A 25,879-nucleotide genomic window follows, 5' to 3' on the forward strand; every position below is an offset into this window, starting at 1 on the left:
CAAAGATTTATCATGCTGTCATCCATCCCGATGTACTGTATGCTACTAAATGTTGAACTACAAAAGAGGCAGAATGTCGACTAAGCATCACGGAGACAAAGATGCTCAGATGGTCAGCTGGCATCACTAGATTGGATTGTTTCTAATGTAGATGTAAGAAAATAATTTGGTAATGTACCGATCCAGGAGAAAATGTACTGGAAGTTGATTATGATGATTCAAATGTGTGCTGTGAGCAGAAACACATATGATTGCAAAGATGAGCTACATGCTGGAATCATCAGGAAGGGACCCATGGGAAGACATATGCAATGATGGACTGATAAGCTACACAGCAACAAGATTAGAGTAAATTCATATTTTGAAGTGGTCTATAACAGAATGAAAGCCAGAACAAATGCAAATAAACATGATAAGAAGTTGGGGCCAAGAAGTCTAATGGTTCATCAACTAAATTAACATAATAAATGTTCTTTGGAAGGATGGAAATCAAAAGGGCAGACAGATAAGATCAGATAGATAAGATATTCTTTTTGTTACAGATTTTACATTAACATTAAACATATTAGGAACATCAATAATGTTGAAGAAATTATAGTTGCAAACAGCAAAATTCTGTTTATTAGTTACCATCGATTACAAAATAGTGGAAATAAAATGACAAACTGAAGTTTAAGAAAATCATCCTAGCTATAAATTACACTTAAAAAATAACTCACAAAAGAAAGGATAAGCAATAAAATAATAATTATCAGTCTTTAAAGTGTGTCTCTGCTCTGTCTACAATGAAATGACTAAAAAGTATTTGTGGTGAATATTTTCTTGGAGCGCATAAAATGGTAGATTATGATTACTAATGGTTAATCACTCGGCACTAAAGCTGCACATTCTTGTTGACTCTCCATGAAATCTGTAGATATGTTCTCTAAGGCTGCTCTTGTTCTTTAATATCTTGGTACAAAAACGGCATGTTACTGGTTCGTTTCCAATGTGATAATCTACCACGTGTCTCCTCAAATTAGAACTGTAGGCAAATTCCCGACCACAAGATGAACACTTGTATGCCTTCCTCGAGAGTGCAGCAGCTGTAAGAAAATAAATATCAATTACTTTTTATATCCAAACTTAATCTAAAATTTTATTTGCAATTAATAGGCCTTTATTTTAGTCATACAAACTTTAATATATGATTTTCTGAATAAATAAGTTAGTAAATTTGATAATATTTTCATGAAGACATACACAAGTTAGCAGGAAAAAGGCATTATCAAAACCACCTGGATGTTTCTACTTGGAAACATATAAATCCACTTACATAGATTGCTTTTTCTACTTATCAGCTCCACAATTTGCATCTTCTTTCCTATGGAGTTTTCAGAACAGGATCCTTCAATCTACATCTTATGCTACATATCTGATGACAGGCCACTGCATTTTTAAAGACTATCAACATTTCTCTCACAATTGGTACATCTACCTCATATAAATTTCTGATCATCAAGTTAGAGAAGCCTATTTTTTTTAAAGAGATAAGGAAAAATGATGCACAAAAACATTGAGTAAATATATGGATATTTTAGAAATAGCACCATACAGTTGAAGATACTTCATTCCAGTTCTATAATGTAGGCTATTTGACAGCTATGTAATTGGTGATAATACAGAGGAGGATCATAGAATATTCCACGAGTATTATTCAGGTAGTCAGCTATCAAATCCATGCAAGTATTGACATTTGATAGATATTTGAGTGAAACTGGATCTTTGAGTCTAAATTTATGATAGAAATCAAGTCATATTTAAAGAGATAGGGACAAGGAACACACAATAGGATCTCGTGAAAATAAAAAAGGATAAGGCCAATTTACAGAACTTCAAATACATAAATAGATGGGCTCTCCCTCTCTCTCTTTCTCTCCACCAATCCCAATTTTTCTACATCTGTATTTTCTCAGCCCCTGATAAACTCGTTTCCACCACTTCTCATTTTCGTCATGAGCGTGTGCTTCAACACTCAAGGAGGATTCCTTTTCATATTTCTCTCCCTCTGAATGTGAGTTGCTCTGCTTGCAAAACATGTTTGTTTGTTTGTTTGTTTGTATTATTTGTATGGTACAAAATGGAACTTTCTTATACTGGAACTATAAAAAGCATTGACCAAGGAAGTGGCTGAGCAGTTTGGGTCATGTAGCTAACAGCTTGCATTTAGGAGATAGTGGGTTCGAACCCCACTGCCGGCAGCCCTGAAGATGGTTTTCCATGATTTCCCATTTTCACACCAGGCAAATGCTGGGACTGTACCTTAATTAAGGCCACAGATGCTTCCTTCCATTCCTAGCACTTTCCTATTCCATCATCGCCATAAGACCTATCTGTGTCGGTGCGACGTAAAACAGATTCAACAATGATAAAGGTGTTTTAATTTATTCCACCTATTCAATACTTATATTATCACGTATAGTTGTTACATAATTAAATTCTTAGTTACATGGGACATGTTTCGCCCTCAATTAAGGGCATCTTCAGCCTAAATACAATAATCAAAAATACAACTAAATTAAAAGTGGACGTTAAATACAATCATCAAAAATACAACTAAAATAAAAAGTGGAAGTTAAAAGTTTCAATAGATGCTTCTGCCTTACTTACTACGAATTTCATCAACGGCCTTGAAAAGATTGTATTCATGACAATCAAGTTTATGCTTGTGTACACGCCCTCATGTCGTTGGCTTTTTATTACTACCACTTTGATTTTCCAATATTTTATATGAACTGTTTTAATTCGAATTTTAATAGAAGTTTTAGTCTCTGACAAGATTATAGTTTAATCATAAGACAGTTTTCCATTAGCATCTTTTTATTTTATCATTTTTCACAATTTTATTGTTCTGAATTTTAAGAACAGACTAAACTTTTAACTTCCACTTTTTATTTTAGTTGTATTTTTGATGATTGTATTTAACGTCCACTTTTAATTTAGTTGTATTTTTGATTATTGTATTTAGGCTGAAGATGCCCTTAATTGAGGGCGAAACATGTCCCATGTAACTAAGAATTTAATTATGTAACAACTATACGTGATAATATAAGTATTGAATAGGTGGAATAAATTAAAACACCTTTATCATTGTTGAACTGTTAAATTTTCAATACGGACCTAAAATGAGGTTTATAACATGTAAAGTAAAACAGATTGCCAAAAAAAAAAAAAAAAAAAAAAAAAAAAGAGCACTGTGCCATGTACAATTTTGTCTATTAACCCTAGAACTCCTAAGCTATCTTAGCAACAGAAGAAGGCAGAAGAAACATAGAGACGCAGATCCGACGAGGTCCAGACGTGGCGCCATCTCTGGGGCCCGGCAGGATGCAGCAGCAAAGGGAAAGAAGAAGAACGAAAGAATGAGTAACAAGAAAGAAGAAACAAGAAAAAGAGGAAAAAGGGGGGTGGGGGGGGAGGAAAGGAGGTGGACAAAGGAACGATCCAGATCGTATCATAACCATAATACAATGATAAGTGGTCTGCAATCAAAATATTTACAATAAAAGGACAAACTTGATCAAAAAATATATATATATAAAGAAGGTAACACAGATAACGAATATAATGAGGGGAGGTCAGGCGTGAAAAGATTAGACAGTGGGAGCTGGAGGGAGGGAGAGCAGAAACCAGAAAAAAATGAGGAGAAAAAGGAGGACTGGACAGCAAACGATACCAAAGAAACAAAAAAAAGGGGATAGCAGGCTCGATCACTACCCAACTCCCACCCTAGAAAAAAAAAGGGGGGGATGGGGCCTTAAGAATAGAACGGTTTTAACATAGGAAAATGAGCTTTTTTAATGTCCGTGGGGGAATGAAGAGATTGAAGCTGAGCAGTATTAGGGGATGGAAAGGAAAGAATACGAAAAGGGCCTAACCAAAGTGGGGAAAGTTTAGCAGAAACATTTTGTGAAGCAGAACTAAGAGGATGGTTTTTCAGAAGAACTTGGTCAAACATCTTAAATTTAGGTTGAGAGACCCGAGTATTACAAGCTTTTCTATGTACTTCCCTCGCCTGAAGGAGCTTGTCATATGCCTTTTGCAATTGGGAATGGCTGAGGCGATGAGAGGGGGTGTCCAAGAGGGAGGGCAAATCCCAGGTAAGAGACAAAGGGGTGTTCAATTCACGACCGAGAAAAAGTTTAGCAGGGGAAAAACCCGTAGAGGAATTAATGGTAGAATTTAAAGCAAGCACAAAAGATGGAAGTTCAGTATCCCATAGCTTCTGATTATTAGAGTGAAAAATGGATAGGAAGGTCTTCAAATTCCTATGGTACCGTTCAACAGTATTGGCTTGAGGATGATATGGAGAAGTACAGATTTTTTTGATACCTAATGAAAAACAAAAATTATAAAATAATTTTGACGTGAAAATGGATGCATTGTCAGAAATAAGAAATTTAGGGAGACCAGTAATTGGAAAAATATGGTTAGACAAAAGATTTATAACAATTTGAGAAGAAATATTTCGCAAAGGGCGAACAATGAGAAATTTGGAAAAACCATCTAATAAAGTAAAAATATAAGAATTTGATTTAGACGATTTGACAATAGGTCCGACAATGTCAACATAAAATTTCTCACAGGTGTAGGTAGCGGGAGAGGCGGCAAAGGTGCCATAAGGAAGGTGATTCAATGGCTTATGGCGTTGACAAGAGGCACAAGAATGCACCCATGAAAAAATATCCTTGCGCATTTGGGGCCAATAGAATTGGGAGGCAAGGCGTGCATAAGTCTTAGCTCTCCCAAAATGTCCCCCTACAGGAGAGTCATGAAAGTATTGATAAACCATGGACCGTAAACTGGAAGGAAGAACAAGGCGAGGAGTGGCCTTGGGAGTAGGCTTAAAAATGAGAAGGTGCTGCTGATGACGAAACGGGCCAGAATAATTAGGGGAAACCAGGTCACGAGAAATTTGTTGGCAGTAAGGGTCAAGCTGTTGATGTTGTAAACACGATTGAAAAGAAAGCGGAAAATTAGTTAATGAGGAAACAGAAAAAACAGAATTAACAGGAAGTGAATCGAGCTCAGAGGGTTGGAAATGAGGTTCTTCAAATAAACGAGATAAAGCATCGGCGACGGAGTTGTTATATCCAGAGACGAATTTAAGAGAAAACTTGAATCGTGAGAGGCGGAGTAACCAACGACCCGTACGACCAATTTTCGGGGCATTATGGAGGAGCCAAGAAAGAGCCTGATTGTCGGTACTAACAATGAATGGGCGGTGGTCAAGATAATCAGCGAAGTGTTCAATAGAGAGGATGAGGGCAAGAGCCTCTTTTTCGTAGGTAGAATATTTACGTTCGGCAGGGGATGATAGACGGCTAAAATGTGCAATAGGGAGTGTGCAATCATTAATAGTTTGTTGGAGAACGGCGCCTATAGCAATATCAGAAGCATCGGTGGACAATTCAAAGGTGACGTTAAAATCAGGAATCTGGAGAAGAGGTGCATGAGATAATTTAGTTTTTAAAAGGTCAAAGGCAATTTGTTGTTGAGAAGACCAATGGAATTTAACACCTTTACGTTTAAGAGCATTCAAAGGTTCAGAAATAGCAGAAAAATTTGGGATGTATTTGGCATAGAAACCGACCACTCCCAAAAAAGATTGTAAATGTTTTAAATTAGAGGGAGGCGGAATTCTAGTAATAGCAGAAACTCGTTCAGGGTCAACAGCAATACCATCAGAACTTAAAATATGACCCAGAAATTTAATGGAGGTTTGAGCAATCAAAACCTTAGACGGATTTACGGTTAAGCCGACGTTGCGGAGACGTGTAAGGACTTCGCGAACGTGCGACAGATGAGATTCAAAATCGGGAGAAAAAATCAAAATATCATCAATAAAAGGGAAAAGATGTTTGTACTTAATATCAGAGAATAAGGAGTCGACGAAGCGTTGCATAATTTGGGAACCTAAATTCAAACCGAAAGGGACTTTTTTAAATTGGTAAAGGCCATTAGGGGTAATAAAAGCAGTATACTGGGAGCTAATGTCATCCAACGGGAGCTGGTTGTAGGCCGAATTAAGATCGAAAATCGAAAATAATTTTGAACCGGAAAAATGTTGAAATGCAGAGTTTAATTTGGGCATAGGGTACGCATCATAGACAATTTTCTCATTCAACTTACGAAAATCAACAATGAACCTCGCGGAGCCATCAGGCTTATCAACCACAAAGGCGGGAGAGGCGTAATCGGAAGATGATGGAATAATAGTATCATCATTCAACATTTTCTGTATTAGCTTATTTAAAACCTTCATCCGAGGAGGACTAAGGAAATATGGAGAGGAACGAACAGGGGTGGAATCATTAAGATCAATATGGGCAAAAAAATCCTTGACCGTACCGAGCTTAGGGGTGATGACGTCCGAAAATTCAGTGAGCAAAGCTTGAACTTGATCGGAATGAATAGAATTAATTATAGGAAGGGGAGAATAGAAACGAGAAGGGTAGTCAAGAGTATGGATTAAGGGAACAGATTTATCAGAAAAGGGAAAAGAAACTTTAGAATGCGCGGAATCAAGAAGAAGACCAGTATAAGCAAAAAAGTCATACCCCAAAATGATAGGGAGAGATAAAGATTCAGCGATAAGGAAGGTAAACGGCCAGGAAAAATGCTGCATTTTAATATGCAAAGAAACCGTACCAATAATATTCAAAGGCTGATTAGAGACAGAAAGACAACGTGTAGAGGTAGGAAGATAATGTAAATGGGGATCTAGTTCGGTTAACAATTTATAGAATTGATAGCTGATAAGAGAAACAGCGGCACCTGAATCGAGAAGGGCGACAGAAGGAGAGTTATTGGCAGTAACTAAGACATGACAAGTGGGAGGTAAAAATGAAGCCAAATTAGAAGTGGATTGGGAAGATGCCGTTAATAAAGGAGGCAGATTTTCCCCATCTAAACGTCTACTGCCTAGCGACGCGGGTGGAATGCGTTTCCCGAAAATGGAGTAGTACACTGACGCGCAAGGTGGCCGGGCAGTTTGCACCGATAACAAGTGATAGGAGGGCGGACAGGGGGAAGGGAAGGTGCGGGTAAAGCAGAATATGAAGAAGTAGAAGGAATAGTCGGAGGAGGAACAGATGCATAGAATGAACGATCTCCTAAAGAATTTATAGTGTGGTGATGGGCTAAATTATAAAGTTGCAGAAGGGAAACAGGAGGAGCTAGAACGTTAAATAGCATGCGAAATGAGGGAGCCACGTAAAACTGTATAATGGAAATTAATTCCTGGGCATTATGTGATATATTCAAAACATCGGTATAAGTTATGATAGAGTCAAGATAATCATGAGCAGGTTCATTAGGTAACTGATGTCGTCTGATAAATTCATTACTCATTTTATAACGTACTTCCAGGGGTAGAAAATAATTATGAACAGCGTGCCTCAATTCGTACCAGTTGGAGAAGTTGGACATATTATCAATCCAAAATGTGGAGAAAAAACCCGTGGTTTTCGTGGAGAGAAGACCAATCAGTTGAGGAAAAGAAGCTACTTTAATATTTAAAAATTTACGGGCTGAAAATAACCAAATTGTAAGACTACGAGGATCTGTTGCTGATAACTGGGGGACTTGAAGTAAAGATTGTTTAATGATCTGAATATTGAGAGAACTATCCACCGAAGTGGTAGGAAGAACAGGGGAGGGAGGGTATGGAGGGGGGTGAGGGACCATAGGGTATCGGAAGGGAGGAGGTTTACTCTCATCAGATGTTACATCAGGCGCATGATCAGTAGAAGACGGATAGACTGAGGAAGAAGAAGAAAACAAAATTAAATTGGGAACAGAAGGATTTGGAAGTGACATATTTTGAGGAATTGGTGAAGATAGTAGAGAAAGGTCATCCCCTAAAGGGAAATTATCTGAAAAACAAGCCATGATATACAGAATAATAAAAGAAAAAGACTAAAGTAAAGGGTAATCTGCTACCATATGTAACGCTCTTTGTACTTGATAGTGTCTTTGCTTACTATCAACTTGCTAGAAATAGCGTTGTAATTGAGATTTGTTTTTAAGAGAGAGCCCTTGATCGGGATACTAGACAAAAATATATCAAAGTACGCAGAACTGACAGTACACAAGCGCGCAGAGTGCCGAGAAGCATGCAACATGAGAATATAACAGTTCAATACATCGTGTCAACATTACCGTAAACAGTGCAATTCAGAGCTCTATACATGTGCATAAAGAAGTTAAAGGGCCGCTACCCAAGAGAATTGCCGTGGTAGGTACATGTGAAAACAGAAGTAATAGGGGAAAGGAACTCGTGAAAGAGAATTTTGGAAAACAAGTTTGAAAATAACAAATATATTATACCAATCTCAAAGGGGTAACAAATTATCTTTACATCAGAACAAATAGTATGAACCAGCGTATGGCGTAATAAAAGCATTAAGTTTGATTTTAAAACACGTAGGTGATACAAGATTTGATTACATCGTCATAATCGAATTCCTAAGCACCAATCACTACAACCTTTGGACATATGTTCCGACACTTCAATTAGGGGAAAGAGAAAAAGGGGGAGGGAACCCATAGATTCTGAAATCAGTTTCTTTGCATTATATTACACAATACGCTAGAAGGGAGATACATCAAATAAAGTTTCAGGCTCGTGTCAGTAGAATACAAAGTTGGTAGTGTCATACACTTGCTAGATAAGCTCACAAATTGATACAATGTTTACAATAGGACATTAAAAAATGTAACCTCATGCCAAACAATTCTAGAGATTCAGAATAGAAATAAACCAATCTCCAATCCAGGGAGTGATCCTTTTGGTAGATTAGAAAAAAAAAATAGGAATTCTAACAAGTGATCCCAGAAGGGATTAAAACACACATGCATGCGCAGAGGCGATAATAAAATTGAAGCTAACCGATGAACATACAAATTAAATTAGCAGACCACTTCTTTTGAGCAAGCACCATTTTTACGCAAAGTTAACAGATAGATGGGATAAGAAAAGAAAACAAGGAAATAAGAAACGGAGGAATGGGATAGGATAAGGATCAAGCCGCCAAGTCCCCAGCACTAACAGACGCGATGCAAAAGTTCATCTCAGAAGGTAGGAATGTGTATGGGCTAGAATTTTAGATCAGCTGTCCAGTACACCATTTACACCACATTTTAGGAATATAAATGTCCAAAAGGCAGAACATTTGCGCTGCACGAATACTCAGATGTGTCCTGAAGGGATCAAAGTTTAATTTTCGTTACTACGGCGAAGCCCAAGTACAGCAAGGTAGGGCACGTTAAATGATAGAAAGAAACAGTGTCTGCTCACCCTTGACAGAAGTCCAGCACGAAGTTTACAAGTAAAATGGACATGGTCCAGCCGTGTACAGAGTTCCAGCTCCCACTGTCTTTAACAAGGTTATATCACAACTGACCTGCCGAATGAACGACATAAGGCCATATATATATGCCAGCGGGGTAGATCGAGAACATACTATAGGCGTGACGTCAGAGTGGATGCGCCATGCAGGCGAGCAGTGACAGCAGTAGTACAAGCAGCCGGGAAGCCGACAGTTCGTAACAGCAGACGGAGAAAAGAGCACCAATTCGAAGGGGAGAATTTTTTTTTTAAACGTAAGGTAAGCACAAACAGCTTGCAACAACGTTAACTCCCACGAGGAGTCTCTCGGACTCTTATTGTTTTAAGATGAGTAAAATTCAGTTTTACTGCTCATGCAGTAGTATAACTAAGAGTTACCTCTAAAAACACACGGAATTTCTTAAAATTCAACCTATATTTAGTGTGAAGGACAATATTTTCAAGTATGTCTGATGTGAAGTAAAGGCTTAAGTCAAAAGTGTCTATAGGAGGTTCAATTGTTTTCAAAGGTGGCAGCTTGATTTGAGGATGTTATGCTTCCTTACCTTGCTTTGTTCTGGAGGGTGCACATTCCAAACAAAGCCATGTTTCTTACATACACACTGTCTCTTGGTTGAAGTGTATTAATCACTACCAATAAGATCAGTATCAATAACTTTATACTCATATCATTTATTTCACTCTCTACACTGACATGATTCTCCTCTTCACTGCCATTTTCATCACTTTCTGGTATATAGTTTGATTTGTCTTCAATGAAAACGCCTTCACTCGAATCATCCACACTATCTAAAATCTCACCGATTTCACTTTCTGTCAGCTTCCTCTTACTCAGTTTGAATGAATGGTTACTTGTAAGAACCAGTTATTACTTGGGTACTGTCACAATAGAAACTAGCACATTGTCGCAACAGAACAGCCAGCAGAATACTGCCAATACATTCTAGATGGGCCAGACAATACTTGCGAGTTCATTAGACTCAGCCTGGGTATCAGAGTAACAATGTGAAAATAAAGCGCATAATAATGAATAATGACTAATAAAATAATGAACGAAGCCATTATATTATTTAAAAACATGGTATTCATGAGCATAAATATAAGGAGAAGTTTGTCTGAGAGACTCCCATTAGAAGTTCTAGGGTTAATTAGCAGTGAATCAGTCACTTATGAACTTGGTGAGACTTGGTATTAATTGTTCTTTGTGAGTCACATGACCTCTCACAATGAAATGTCTACACTATTTGATCAAAAGTATCCGGAAGCCTACCTTAAACTGAAAACAGAGTTTGCTGGTAACATACTCTCCAGTCAACATTAATATAATTTTGGTCTGTCTTTTGTCTTTATCACAGCCCTAACTCTGTTGGGGAGACTTTCCACCAAGTGTAGGAACATCTCATTCTTCCCGAAGAGCTGTAGCTAGAGAAAGTGTTGAGTTGGACGGTGGGGTCTGGAATGAAGTCGCTGTTCTAACTCATCCCACAGGTGTTGGGTTTAGGCCAGGACCCTGGGCAGGCCAGTTAAGCTGTAGAATATTATTATCCTTAAACCATTAGCTTACAGAGCCCACTTTATGACATGAAGCATTATCATATTGGTATTAACAACGCTCATCACCAAACTGATTTTCCACTGAAGACAGTACAAGAGTGTTCAAAATGTGTTGATATCCTTCTGTGTTTACAGTACCATGCAGGCCTACAAGCGGGCAGTCCATGCCATGAGAAACATCCTCACACCATAATGCCATCTTCTACAAACTTCCACTTCCCAAATCCTTCCATCAAATCACCACAATTTATAATATGATTCATCACTGCAAATTACCTGTTTCCACTGTTCCAGAGTTCAGTGGCATCACTCTTTACACCATGCCAGGTAGCACTTTTTATTCAGAGGGTTTATGGGCCCATGAAACCCTATTTTTTTAAATTCCCAATGCACAGTTATGGGACTGGCTGCATTTTGTGTAACACTTTGAAATTCCCTGGAGATTCTACAGACAACTGATGATTTTCTTGTACCACCTTGTTTAATTTTTGTTGGTCCCTCTCATTATATGTGACTGATCAGATCATAGTCTTGCTGTGGTTCTTACCTTCATGTTTTCACTTTACAATAACATCACTAACTGCTGACAGTTTAGTTGGGTGCACTTGTAAGGTTAGAGATGTCCCTTACAGATTTCTTGCTTATGTGGCAACCAAGGATCACCTCATGTTAAGTCGCTAAGCTCAGCTGACCTACCCACGTCACGGTTCCATAGTCACACTAAGGCTCACAGACACTAGTCCCTGCCTCCTTTCATACCACTACGATGTGTCATATGTTGTTGTTTACTGGTGTACAGGGTTGTCTGGATACTTTTGATTGGATACTATATAAACTGGTGGTGCTATTTTCAAATTAATTCAGTTCTTTCCATGTTAATTCTCAAATTTTCTGTACAACTTTCTTGGGAGTTAAGAGTACTAGTGCTACGAGTTCATTATCATCATCACTGGCGTGACAGCCCTTTGTGGGTCTTGGCCTTCTGAAGAAGTTTTCCCTTATCTTTCCTGTTAAGTGCAGAGCTCCTCCAGTTCTTGATTCCAATTATCTTTACATCCTTTCTCACCCCTTCTTCCCATCCTAACTTTGGTCTTCCAACTTTCCTGATTCCTTCCAGCACTGCATTAAATATCTTCTTTATCATTCTGTCATTAGCATGTAGCACATGTCCTGCCCACTCAAACATTCTGATCTTTATGCAGTTAACAATGTTTGGTTCGTTATATAAATTATACAATTCATGATTATATCTTATTCTCCAGACACCGTTTTCTTCCACTCGCCCAAACATTTGCCTTAAAATCCTTCTTTCAAATATACCAAGCTGTCTTTCATCAGATTTTGAGTGTGTCCAGGATTCAGCATCATATGTTAATACAGGCTTTATTAAATCTTTATACATTAGGACTTTTGATTTCCTGAACAGCAGCTTAGACTTCAGATGTTTTCTGAGGCTATGATAACACTTGTTAGCAGAGCAATGAGTATATATACAGCAAAATCCAGCTTACATTCAGAGTTGAATACTCCTGGCATGCTATATGATAGCAGCCAAATGGTTGTATCTATTGACTATTTTTACATTACAACAGCCAATAAGTTCTCATTCCACACACTGCTTTGTAAAAAGAAACTTCATTTGCTATACAGTATACCATCTGTCAACTAACAGATGAGCAAGCTTCTAAGGTGCCACAGTATCAAAACTGTCCTCACACCAACAAAAACTGTAATTCATCAGTTTATATACAACTAAACACAGTATAACCAAGCAAGTTTGCTGCAAGGTATCAGCTGCATTGTTGTAAATTTGCACTTATAGGCAGCCCTAAGGATGGTTTTCCATGGTTTTTCCATTTTTGCACCAGGCAAATTCTGAGTCTGTGCCTTAATTAATACCACAACTGCTTCCTTTCCAATACCAGCCTTTCCTATACCATCATTGCTGCAACCCTATCTCAGTTAGTGCAATATTAAACCACAAGCAAAAAAACAGAAACAAAATACAGTATCATTACCAGAGTAAAGGGACATAAGAACCGCTGATATCTCATTCAAATATAGAACTTAGAACACTTTAAACTATTTTGCCTGCATAAAACAAATGTCAAACAAATGCAGAATATAAGACAAAAATTTCAGAATACAAATTTTACAAGGTCTCTTTGAAACAAGTTTTGAACTTACTGTATGTTCACACTACATTGTGATTCAGGTGGCTGAAACACAACATTTTTGGTACTGACTTTACAGATAAAATTTTGATATGTATTACCTTGTTTCGAAGGGACCCTGTAAATATAGGAGGTTGCTTCTTAATAAATGGAAAATACCAAAACTGTTCTTTAATTTTTTTTTGCAAGTTGTTTTACGTCGCACCGACACAGATAGGTCTTATGGCGACGATGGGACAGGAAAGGGCTAGGAGTGGGAAGGAAGCGGCCATGGCCTGAATTAAGGTACAGCCCCAGCATTTGCCTGGTATGAAAATGGGAAACCACGGAAAACCATCTTCAGGGCTGCCGACAGTGGAGTTCGAACTCACAATCTCCCGAATTCTGGATATTGGCCGCACTTACGCGACTGCAGCTATCGAGCTCGGTACGTTCTTTAATTACTCTCTCAGTCAAAGAAATATTTCAAAACATGAATGAATTAGAAACCTAATGCTTCTGCTAGAAATGTATGCTTCAATTTCTTTAACAACTGCATCATTTGAGGACATACGTTTTCAGTGATGGAGAAACTCAGGAAACAGAATACTTTTGGATGTATCTGGTCAAGTGATAAATTAAGTATCTTTCTCTGACATAAAGCTCAACAGTAGGTATTTCCAATTTTGATACATAACTTTGCCAGTATTGATAGTGTAGTCTGATTCTTTAATTGTAAGTTTTTGTTTCAGATATTTTTACAGATCTTGTATCTTTGTTATGATCTGCTTTCCTTTTTTCCTCCATATAACAAGATTTATTTTACATGTAGGCCTAAGTGGTAAGCTAGTTTCAGGTGGGTGGCCATTACTGGTAATAAATCACAAAATAACTTACATGGTGTTCCATGGGAACTTCATTAGGTTTAGATGTTAAAATATACCTCCATTTTTTGTCCCAGAGCTAATCATTTCTCTGCAAGATGCTCTGTATTCACCTTAAAAGTGATTGTATACGATACAAAACTATTGTCTGTAATAGTAGGAAGTTGGAGAAAATTACTGAGGACACAGCATGAATTTGAATAAAAAGCTTTTAATGTATCAAAATAATAATTTAAAACTATGGCACATTTTTCATTTTCCTGAGAACAATTGAAATTGAAGATTTAAGTTTCAGGGAAAAAAATTCCTTGTTGACAAAAGATTTTGAAAGCAAACCTTGTGGTTCTTTATGGTTCCTTTGAAGAAGAAGAAATCTAAATCAGATTTCATTAGCTTTTAGTAGACACTATGTCCGAGTGTCATAAACGTTCCTTCAAATGTTCTTTTCATTTTGAAGTTAAATATTATTGAAAACATAATTTATTACACATTTTAAAACATTTTTCAAAATAAAAAAGTCCACATTTTCCCCCCCATCATCTTCTGGACCTAATATGAAACTCTGGTTTCCACTTTTTCTAAGGATTTTTGTGCCTTTTTATATCCCAGACCTTCATTAAAATATCTCTGATGAATCATGCAGCAGCCTCTCCAGTGGTTTAGGTTTAGCTCATAGGCTTAGAGTTGGCTACATTGTTCTAACGGAAAATCATTGAATTACCAACATACTGGAATTACATGAACCTCTCAACGTGGATTTCCTCCAACAGACATTCTACGTAACTAAATAAAAAAATGGGAACAATCGTCCATTTTATATTCATTCATTCATTCATATGTCAACAACATGAGTGAACCTGCTCCGAGGCTGGAAGAGAACCGATTGTTTTCACTATTTTTTTTTTTTTTTAAACACAGCTTTGTATACTAATGTTCCATACTGATAACTCTTCAAGCAAGAATCTGTACAAATGGTTATGTTTACCATAAAGAAGAACATTCTAGCCTCTATTATTGCACTTCCTCTTTATTTCTACAACCTCATCAAATAGCACTAGCACAAATCAGAACTTTTAATGATAATTTTAGATCGAAAAGCAGCAAGATTTTTAGAAGATGGCTTTAATGTGTTTGTGTGTTGTATATATTTTATGTCTTTGTACCCAGTTTATTTTAATTTCATATTCTTTACGATTTTTAATAACATGCAATAGTAATTATATCCCTCCAGATAGGGTTGGTGTCAGGATGGGCACCCGGCCGTAAAACATGGCCAAATCCATATGTGCGATGCAGTTTGCACCCGCGACCCCACATGTGTGGGAAAAGCGGTAGGAAAAGAAGAAGAGATTCTTTATGATTTTTAATATAGGCTGAAGATGATCCAATAAGGATTGAAACATACACTATTATCAAATAAACTACAGTATTTATTGTAACTGAATAGCTGACAAGAGTATTGAATATGTGAACATGTTTTAAGTAAGTTTCTATTGTAGACTATTTTTTGATAACAAAAAAAGTTTCTCTTCTTCATGTCTTTGACTATCATGTTTAAACTTTGCTACAGCAGCTGAAGTGGTTATGCACCAGGAAGTACGATCTTCTGCAATGGCACACCAAGTACTCAGATCAATGTTTGTCCACCTTTCACTAGGTGCAATTAATGTGGCTATCTGTATAGAGCATATAAAAAATGAAGGAATTGTAGGGGAGAAATAATACTCGGGTATGAATAAGAGCTGACACCGTTGACACATAACGGACATTCCAAAGGAGTGAGCATCCTGCAAAATGGACATTTTGATAGTGGACATAATTACACTGAATAAGTGTATACTATAGAGACCTGTATTTTTATGGAATGGATCATATGAGGACTGGACATATCATCCTGGACCCAATAAAAGAAGTAACCCTAAGGGTTTCTCAACTTGGGTGTGTGTGTGTATTGGTGACTACGGGCCCTTAGGTGAGTCTGGTATTGCTTCCACTTTTGTCAGCCTCCTTGCTTTCATCTTTCCTCTTGGAGAACTCTTGTTCTCTTCCAATCCAGAAGACAGGTTTGCAAGATCTAGTGTGGCTTTCACTTCACACCTTTTGTGATTCTTTTCTCTTTTGCCAGCACATACATTTTTCAAAGGGTTGGGACTATCACAGTTTTTCTCTGATTAGAGGTAATTTTTGTACTTCCCCTCTCAAAACAATAATTATCATTACCATCATCATCAAATGCTTGAGAATGATTTCTAACTTTCACTGGATGAAAAGTCCTTTTCCAAATTCTCTAATAACCTAGAGATTAGTTTCTCTTCCTCATTTTTCACTTCTAGACCAACACTGAAAGAACTGTATACATCTACGAATATTCCACTACTTTAGGAAGAGATGCACTCTAGAATAAACTGGGTCAGTGAATAACAACACTGTGAGGAGTCATGTGCAGTCAAAGCGAGCAGGTTGGAAAACAATAGTGCCTGTAGCTAAATAATCTAAGACTAACTTACAGCAATGGTCACTATAGAGAGTGGATTTCATCGGAAGGTAGTAAGGAGAACAGGGAAATAAGATGATATTCCCCTGAGTAGTATATGAGAGTTCCAGGTTCCTGGTCAAATAGACTGAGTGCGACCCTTCAAAGGTCAAGTGATTCTTTGATGGCTAGGAATAGTTGTCTTTTTATTTATTTATTTACATTCCTTCTGTAAAAACGTTATTTTGCAGAATAAAGACAAGTAAGACCCATTTTAAAGGAAGAATTATAAATAAACTAATAGAAGTTGGTCTGAATTGATATTAGACTGTTGCAATCCAAACTCAGTACATGAGGAAGAAGTAGATCACTAAATCTCTGATCAGGTTAGAGTTTGTTATAGCAGATAGGAAATAAAACTAATTATTGAAATATGTTTATTTATAAAATATTTAAAAAAAAATATTCCAGCAAAAAAGCAGTTATAAAAAGAATTAGCAAACAAAATTGTAAATTTATCTCATAAAAAGACAGGCAATTATGAGTAAAGGTAAGTGTTATAGCCTAAAACAAATAATATTATAAATACAATTTATGAATAGTCCATCAAAACTCACATACCTTAACTTTTTTAAAGTTCCAAGTGTATATCACTTTGCTGTACAGTATTACTGTGTTACAAAACATTGGTTCAGAAAGTGTTGTGTGACCCAATGATGCTCTGATTCAAACCTTTGCTACTATAGGTCCACCACCAGGACATTTTAATTGACAGCTATGTTTTATGTAGGATATTCTGTTCTTCTGATTAGAGCTTTGATAACTTTTCATAATACTAGGTGAATCAAATATAAACTGGAATTATTTTTTACAACTTTATTGAATCCACCAACAAATACACAACAAGCACACCATTTTTCTACATAGTCTCCCGAATTTGACACAAATTTTTGCCACCAATTTTGCAACTTTTTGATGCCGTCCTCGAAAAAAGAAGAATATGTGTGCAGCCAGTTGTGCATGTAGTCCTCTATCACTGCATCAGTTCTTCTTTCAGTGGTCCAAACAAGTGGTAGTGACAAGGTGACAAATCTGGACTGTAAGGAGGATTTTCCAGAGGTGTCCAAAGCATTTCCTCCAGTTTTTTCCTGTGTTACAACAGCAGTGTGTGGCCTTGTGTTGTCGAATAGAAGAAGCACATTTGTGAGCAGTTGCCTGCGACTTTTGTTGCGATATACAGCTTTTGTCTTGATAAAAAAAATGGCAGTAATAGGCAGCATTCACTGTCCTTCGTTCATGGAGGAAATCCACAAGTAAAAATACCTGCACCCCCCCCCCCCCAAAAAAAACCCAACAAAAAACAAACCAGTTTCAAGCATTTTTCCAGCAGAAAGGCATGTTTTGGCTTTATCTGGGTCAGCTGCACCTTGTTCCCACCATTCCATGCTTGCTTGTTTAAACTCTGGGGTGTAATGAAGAATGGATTACAACAAAAAAATTTAAATGGATCTTGCATTGAAAAAGTAGTGCATTTGAAGGTGGATTTGAAAGTAATATTGTTATATTATGATAATGTGATTTAAGTTTTATCAGAAGTCGCAAAGAAACTCAAAAAGTCATATCCTTCCTTCTCGCAGTGATTTAGATGCCTCCGACAGACATCCTGGCAGATATTTTTTTGTTTGTTCGTTCCTGGGTGAGGAGATGAGGAACCCTCAAGGTAGACAATTTCCGAAGGTCAACTTCATCACTGATGATAGCTTGAACACTTCTAAAGCTTTTTCCATCCAGTGAAGCAATTTCAGAAATTTTATTGCGCTGATCTTCTTTAGTAAGTTTACGTACAGCACGAATGTTGTCTGCAGTGATGCTTATCCACGGTCGTCTTTGATGCAGCTCATTTTCCACTTGTTTTCATCCTGTCAAAAATTGTTCGTGTCATTCATACACCCGGCTCTTTGAAAGGGTTGCTTCTGCAAACTGTGCACAGAGCCTTCCCAAAATTCTGAAGCTTTGGTGCCTTATTTTGCCAGAAACTTGATGACGACATTGCGCAATGGACATGCTCACTCTTGGCGTATTGAAGCGGGTGGTCGCTCTGTGGTGTGTGTCTCAACAAGACCCCTACTCAAGACATCCCCGCTGACATTCTCTAAAGCCCCACTCCATTCACTACCACAGCTGCTAATTTTAAATTCTGGTTCATATTTGATGCACCTGTTGATAACAACTCTCTAGTTCAAGTGAATTTTTCTATTCTGTTTAATAGGACGTTTAATCTAATTTCTTGTACTTCGGCAGTGCTGAATACATAATGTAAAATATGCAATAAATGTTGAATTGGCTCCTTTTTTATCACAGAGAAGTCTAAATTTATGACTTTACCCAAAATCACACTATTTTATCAAACTTATTCCATCATTACTTTGCAAGAATTGCATAAAGTGAGAACTCAAGAAGTGAGTAAGGCCTACTCAATTGAGAATTGAGGAGAGTGAGAACTCAAGAAGTGAGTACTCAAGTTTTTCAATTAATTCTTTTAAGTAACTGCAACAGTGTCAGCCCTCCCTAATAAATATTATAATTTCTTTTTCTCTTTTTCTTACTCCTCAATAAATATTTTGAAAAACATTCTTCATGTTCATCTGGTGAACTATACATCCATACAGCAGTCAATCAATATTGAGAGCAGTTTCTCTTGCCAGGATAATAACAATACAGCCATAAAAAAATTCAACAAGGCATTAATATTACAGGGCATTCATAAAGTCACTGGACTCTAAAAAATCGTAGCTCACGTACCTGATGGAATATGTTGGCAAGTTTGGTTATGAGATGGTATCAGACACGGTAGAGCCAGTTTAGTGTTGTCAGAACAGTGCAGCTGTTGCCTTGCACGGAGCGAGATGTACAAGGTCAAGTGGGCAACATTGCATTTTATGCCTCCACAACAGGTCGCTTCATTGGAGGCTTATTTTGAGTGCAAAAGTTACGAGGGGTGTGTGGAAAAATGGAGATTTTGATTTCCTGATGAAATCTCACTAGGTAAATCTTCTTTGTACAATCTTGTACGCAGGTTTTGTGACAAGGGCTCTGTGGACGATAGAGAACGATGTGGGAGACTTAAATTAATTACCGACACTTTCCTTCGCGATGTTCGGCAGCACATTGAGAGATCTCGGCGGAAATCTGTAAGACATTTGTAATAAGAACTTGGAGCATCAATTGGGTCCACACATAAAGCACTGAAAGTGGCAAAGCTACGTTTGTATCAAGTCAAGGCCGTCCATGAGCTGAAGATGACTGATTTAGAGAAATGTTGCTGTTATTACCAGTGGTTCCATACTTTGACACCAAAGTATGAACAATACTTTTTTTTTTCTTTCTTTTTTTTTTTTTTTTTTTTACAATTGAAGCATGGTTCTACCTCAATGGCTACATTAACTCTCACACCATCAGAATTCGGGCAACCAAAAATCTGCACGCCTTTCATGAAGTACCACTTCCCTCTGAAGAACTCGGTGTCTGGTGCACAATATCGCAGAAGAGGATTGTTGGATCTCTGTTTTTTATACAATAATTGATGGTGCCATATACAGGGACATTATGCAACAATCTGTGGCTTTACTGGAAGAAGATGAGCGCTATTACTGGCTCCAGCAAAATGGCGTCACTTGTCACACTGTGATGGAGTAATCTCAAGAAATCTGTGGTCCCCTCGTTTGCCAGATTTAACCATTCCAGACCTTTTTCTATGGGGAGGGAGATAATTTGCATTACTTACATGAACTCTAAAAAAGGATGTACCTTCAAGAAAAATATGCATTTTTTAAACTCCGGTGGAAGTATTCTGGAAATATTGAGAATAATAAATGTTCAAGCATAAACTAACTCATTTCACACACATTGCATTCCCACAATTCCAATTCACAAGAGATGTTAAAAGTGACCACCATTTTCTTACAAGCATGAATTTACACGCTTATACATGTTTTGCGACACTTTTCTCAAAGTTTCTGGTGTTATTTCTCCAATAGGTTTTGAAATTCCTTTTTTAGAGTTCATGTAAGTAATGCAAATTATCCCCCTCCCCATAGAAAAAGTTGAGTGAAGTTCGGTTAAGCGGGGTTCTATTGTATAAAAGGAATCCTGTGTTATTTCAAGGTTTTTGTTGCATTAAATTAAATAACACCACATTCTATTACCTAACATTTTCCCAAATACAGTGAGTTTCTCTCATCGGTTGGCTGGCAGGCGCACTCAGCTTATCTGCCTTCCATTGACTCATCACTTCCCGCTCCATGGCATAGCAACAAGGTCAGCACTTCGCTCACTTCATCAGTGCATGACATGAGATAACAATTAAAATTAAGAAAATAAGCTCGTACCTAACGGTAGGAGATGGTGGAAATATTCTCCTCCTGCATACACACATTTCTGGCATCGTCTTAGGAAACTCCATTTCACATGCATAAGTACGTCTTCCGTAATTGAGGCTATTTCTCTCCAGATATGTTCTTTCAGTTCATCCGACATGTGAGGGTTTCTTGCATACACTTTATTTTTTAAGCTCCCCCATAAATAAAAATCACAAACAGTTAAATCTGGGGGACCGTTATGGCCATAAGTCCATACTAATAACATGGTCCTCAAAAATTTTCTCAGTAAGTTTAATGTGTCATTAGCTGTATGCGTGGTGGCAGAGTCTTACTGAAAATATCCATTTCGACAGTCAGTGTCAGTCAGTTCGTCAAACAATGGTTTGAGTACATTATCCCTGTATCTTCGTGCATTAATTATGCCCTGAAAAAAGATAGGTCCTATAATTCTGTATCCATTCACTGTGCACCATACTTCAATCTGTTTGTCATGTACAGGAATTTCGTATATGCAATGGGGGTTTTCTGTACTTCATATATTTGTTATTCTGCATAAAAACTTACCCGTGTAAATGGAACCATACTTCGTCAGAGAAAAATATTAAGCGTGGGTCAATTATTTCATCATGAATGTTTCACAACATCCAATTACAAAAACGTACCCACTTATCATGATAACGTGGACGCAGTTTGCGTACTAAAGTTTACTTTGTATGGTTTCAATTTTAACATTTTCGTAGCCTGCCATGCTGAGCTCTTTGAAACCCTGGCTTCTTGTCCAAGTCATCTTAGGGATTTTGTGGGCATATGTTTAAATTTTTCTGTGATTTCGTTTGCTTTCTCCTCGTTGTGCACAAGGTTTTTAAAACACTTCGCTTTTTATTGAGTAAAGAACCAATTCCTCTCAATTTGTTTACGAGTTTCCGCACGGTGCCTATGTGGAGGCCATACACCTGGAAATTGTGTTACAAATCGCCTAACAACTACCCTGGAAGACTTTGTTTTCACATAATTATCATACATAAATACCCTTTCCTCTACCGTGAACACATGTTCAGGCAATATGAGAATTATACCCCAAAGTAACACTTCACAACTCTAGAACAGTTGGAGTGACAGATCAACACTTAATACACTATCTAAACACGGACCTGAACTATGAAGGGCGGGCATTCCCGTGCTGTCGCTGCGTTATGTGATGAGTCAACGGGAGGCAGATAAGTTGAGTGCGCCTGCTGACCAACCAACGAGAAAAACTCACTGTATCACTTCAATCCCCTGAGTTATTTAAATGAAATGTTTCCTTTATACTGAGTTTTAAAATGTATCAAGATTTGAGTACTCTGTATGTGAATCACACTACATTGAAGCTAGATTTCCATATTCTTGTGCAAGTTATCCATTAAAAATTATCATAGCAATAAGCCATTTATGAGTGAAAACAAGTGGTAAACTGAGTATGTTTGTTTATTATAAGCCACTGAGTAATGAAATAATTATTCAGGTATGAGTCTTTTGAAAGGCTCAGCTGTACATTCAAATAACAAGTATGATTAATTCAGATTTGCATTGGAAGCCACAATTTTAATTCATACATGAACATTTAAAATGTTAAAAAGTTAATGGCAATGTAACTTGCGGACTGAATATTTTATTTGACAGAATACTTCAAAGGCTAAAAAAACTGCTGCCTTATTTTCATTCTTCAAAACTTGTAGCAAGAATTGTAGGAAGTTTAAAATCAAACATTCCAGCCTATTAAAATATGTGAGTATTTGCAGGACTTAAGAAACAATCACAAGTATTCTTTTATAACAAACAAAACAATTTGTTTGCTGCTGTTTAGATATGTAAAAGAAAGTTCCGTGACAAATGGATAAACTGAAGTCATATTCTGTCCAGTTTGATGACAAAATCAGTCTGGAATATCTTCCATAACTTACTTTTGTAATAATAGTAGTACATTTGGTACAATGTTAATGAACAATCAATTTTACAAAATAAGTAGAGTTCTTAATTTTACATCAGCTAACTATTCACTGAGTTAAAAGTAGCATTTGAGTGTCAATGAAGATGTCGTCAGTCTTGTTCTTGCTGTGATGATTGTCTAAGGACCGGAGTGGTCTCTTCTTTCTTACGATGTTGTTGGTACAGATGCACTCTCAAGCAACTTTGGTTTTTCACTTGTTTCCCGCACAATGGACAGGAGTAAGGTCCTCGATCAGAGCTGTGTTTGTCTCGTATATGCACTTTGAGGTTGAACTTGTTGACAAATTCACGGTCACAAAGTGGACAAAGCAGTTGTGGTGGAGAGGGCATCCATGCTGGAAATATAAACATATATATATTATAGGAAGGTAAATTTAATTACAATTAACAAATATTTCATAGTAGCAATATAATAAATAAATTAGGGTTTAACCCCTTAATGCTCTCATTTCTTCACGCCTTTTTTGCATAGATGGTTGGTAGCTACATCTGTGGACACTTAGTCCACAAATATTTGACCATCTTTTGCTTTCTGAATCTGGATGAATAGTAGTTAAATATTTAGATACCTGAGATACCGGAAGAACTGTGATAATAAGCAGTCAAAACACACTGGTCTGATAAAAATTACACCCATACAAACTGCACTATCACAATTTCTTGCAGACTAGGGAGCAAAATTAAGTTGGGCATACAGAGAAAAAAGTGGTGGCTACATGTTTAGCCACTAACCTAGAAGGGGTTAAATCATATTTACGAGTTACGACATAACATGGCGTTTCTTGGTTTGCCCTACAGTATGGATCACCAAGACTGAGTGTAATATGTTTGGTATGCCTTATCCAAATGATAGACTCCCAGAATATACAAAGTAATCAAATTAAGGAACAAATTCAGTCACAAGTTACTATACAAAAGAATGTGAATTTATCTGAATCAGCCAATAGAACTGAAATTCTAAGTCTGTTATGTAATGGTCTTCAACCTTTGAATTTCATGGTATACACAGATCACTCCAGTAAAGCATAAACTGCACAGTGGAATTCAGTTAGGTTTCTTTCCTTCCAATGTAATGGTCATAAGCAAACATGTCATTCAGCCTGTTAACTTGACAGTAGCTGGCACATCACTAGAGCAAGTCCAATGCTTTATGTATCTCAGCAGCGTACTTGATCACAGCAGGAACATTGCTGTTGAAATTAGATCCCAGATTGAACAGGCAAGGACTGCATTCAAGAGAATGAGCAAACTTCACTGTAACAGAGATTTTAATATCAATCTCCATCTCCAATTACTTCGGTATTATGTATTTTCTGCCTTATTTTACGGTGCTGAGACTTGAAACCCTAACGGAGATCACCACCAAAAAATTTGATCCTTTGAGATGTGGTGCTACCAACGCCTGCTCAGAATTTCATGGGTTGACAGAATACATAACTCCAACGCCTGAACAAAGAGCTAGAGGTCATGCACAACATCAAAAAGAAGAAACTTTAGTTCTTTGGCCGTATCATTTGGAATGATAAATATAGACTCCTTCAGCTTATCTTACAAGGTAAAATTGAAGGAATGAGAAGTAGGGGAAGAAGGAGAATATCTTGGTTACAAAATCTACAAGAATGGTATGGGTTCCGTACCCCACTCTTTTCTGAGTTATTGAGAAAAAGAACCAAATCGCCTTGATGACAGCCGACAACCAATGAGGATATGGTACGAGAAGAAGAAGAAGAAGAAGTGTGCCTACTCAGTGAAGGAAATCAAATTAAGGTACAGGAATACAGTGCATTCACAGTTTCAATTAGCAACACTTTTAAGGATGAAACACACTTTTGGTTATACTTGCACAGCTTTTATATTTAGCCAACCTGTAAGACCGTGATTCCTTGAGTCAAAATAGGACTGCCGGGGTCAATGAGGCTTAATATCAATAAAAACAATTCTTTTGTCATAAAATTTAAAGGTTGATACATAAAAAATATACTGAACTTAAGGTAAACAACTTCAATATTAACATCCATTGCATACTTATGATGACAGAGAAAATGAAGGATATTGACTTCACTACTGTCCTGCAGTCATAAATAAACTACCTCATTGTAGCCACTTTGGTAATGGTCATCATCAGCAACTGACCCCAGGGACAGGAAAAATTAATGTCTTGTGTTGAGCTACCTGTTGTAGTGTCGGTAGATTTACTGGCACGTAAAAGAACTCCTGCAGGACTAAATTCTGGCACCTCGGTGTCTCCGAAAACCATAAAAGTAGTTAGTGGGACGTAAAACCAATAAAATTATTGAAACTGGGAAGCAGCAAATGAGTTCATCAGGGCCTGAGAAGAAACAGATATAGAAAAAAAGAACTGAGACTGATGAGGAGGGAAAGTTCTTAATTCAGACAGACTTGTATTTCTTTCTAATCAAGGATCTTTCTAGGAAAATTTAGTTCATCCCAGCAAACTTTCACTAGTTTACAAATTCTAAGTTGACTGCGACTTCTTCAAAAATATTATTCTTTATTTCCTCTGAACTTACTAACATTTTAGAATCCTTGAATTAACAATATTTAAATATATATTCAATATTTATTAAAACAGCAAATCAGCCAGGAAATAGGAAAATTAGCAGTACTCTCCCATTCTGAATGACCAATCTAACATCTTCCTATTGAGCAGTCTCCCTAATAGGAATAGTGAAAAGGTATATACAACTGTAAGCTTTGTACAGGGTGAACAGATATGCTATACTCCGGTGTGCTTTGTTTTTCACTATGGAGGAGCACCTGGTCGTTTGCTGCGGGTGAGTTGAGGACAGTAATGGAAAGGTAAGCCATACAACAGCAATACAAACAATTTTAAGAAGTTCATTACTTACCAAATTATGAAAGGAGGGGTTGAAACTGCCTGCCTTCATTCTCCACACATTTTTCGCACCTCGTTAGAAAATTATTAATCACTTGCTGTAGTTTCACGTTGAGGGAATCCAGGCAATTTCCTAACAAATATTATGTTCAATTCTTGTGTGGTGTACCAGTTTGTCTTGTACATAACATTTTAAAAA

At 37.2% G+C, this 25,879-nt stretch overlaps 1 protein-coding gene across 3 annotated transcripts in view; it reads right to left on the reverse strand.

Moving 5' to 3' along the window:
- LOC136873994 (protein bric-a-brac 1) overlaps positions 1–25,879 on the reverse strand; it is a 477,177-nt gene that overhangs the window by 14,548 nt on the left and 436,750 nt on the right. The window contains exon 6 of one of the 3 annotated variants that reach the window (XM_067147430.2): positions 22,626–23,158. The exons of the other annotated variants lie outside the window; for them this stretch is intronic. Within the exon in view, the coding sequence (XP_067003531.2) occupies positions 22,914–23,158 (245 nt within the window). The 3' untranslated portion in view covers positions 22,626–22,913. Of the gene's footprint in view, positions 1–22,625; positions 23,159–25,879 lie in introns of those variants that run through there. 3 annotated transcript variants of the gene reach the window in all.

This window comes from Anabrus simplex, chromosome 5, assembly GCF_040414725.1.
Source record: "Anabrus simplex isolate iqAnaSimp1 chromosome 5, ASM4041472v1, whole genome shotgun sequence".
NCBI lineage: Eukaryota > Metazoa > Arthropoda > Insecta > Orthoptera > Tettigoniidae > Anabrus > Anabrus simplex.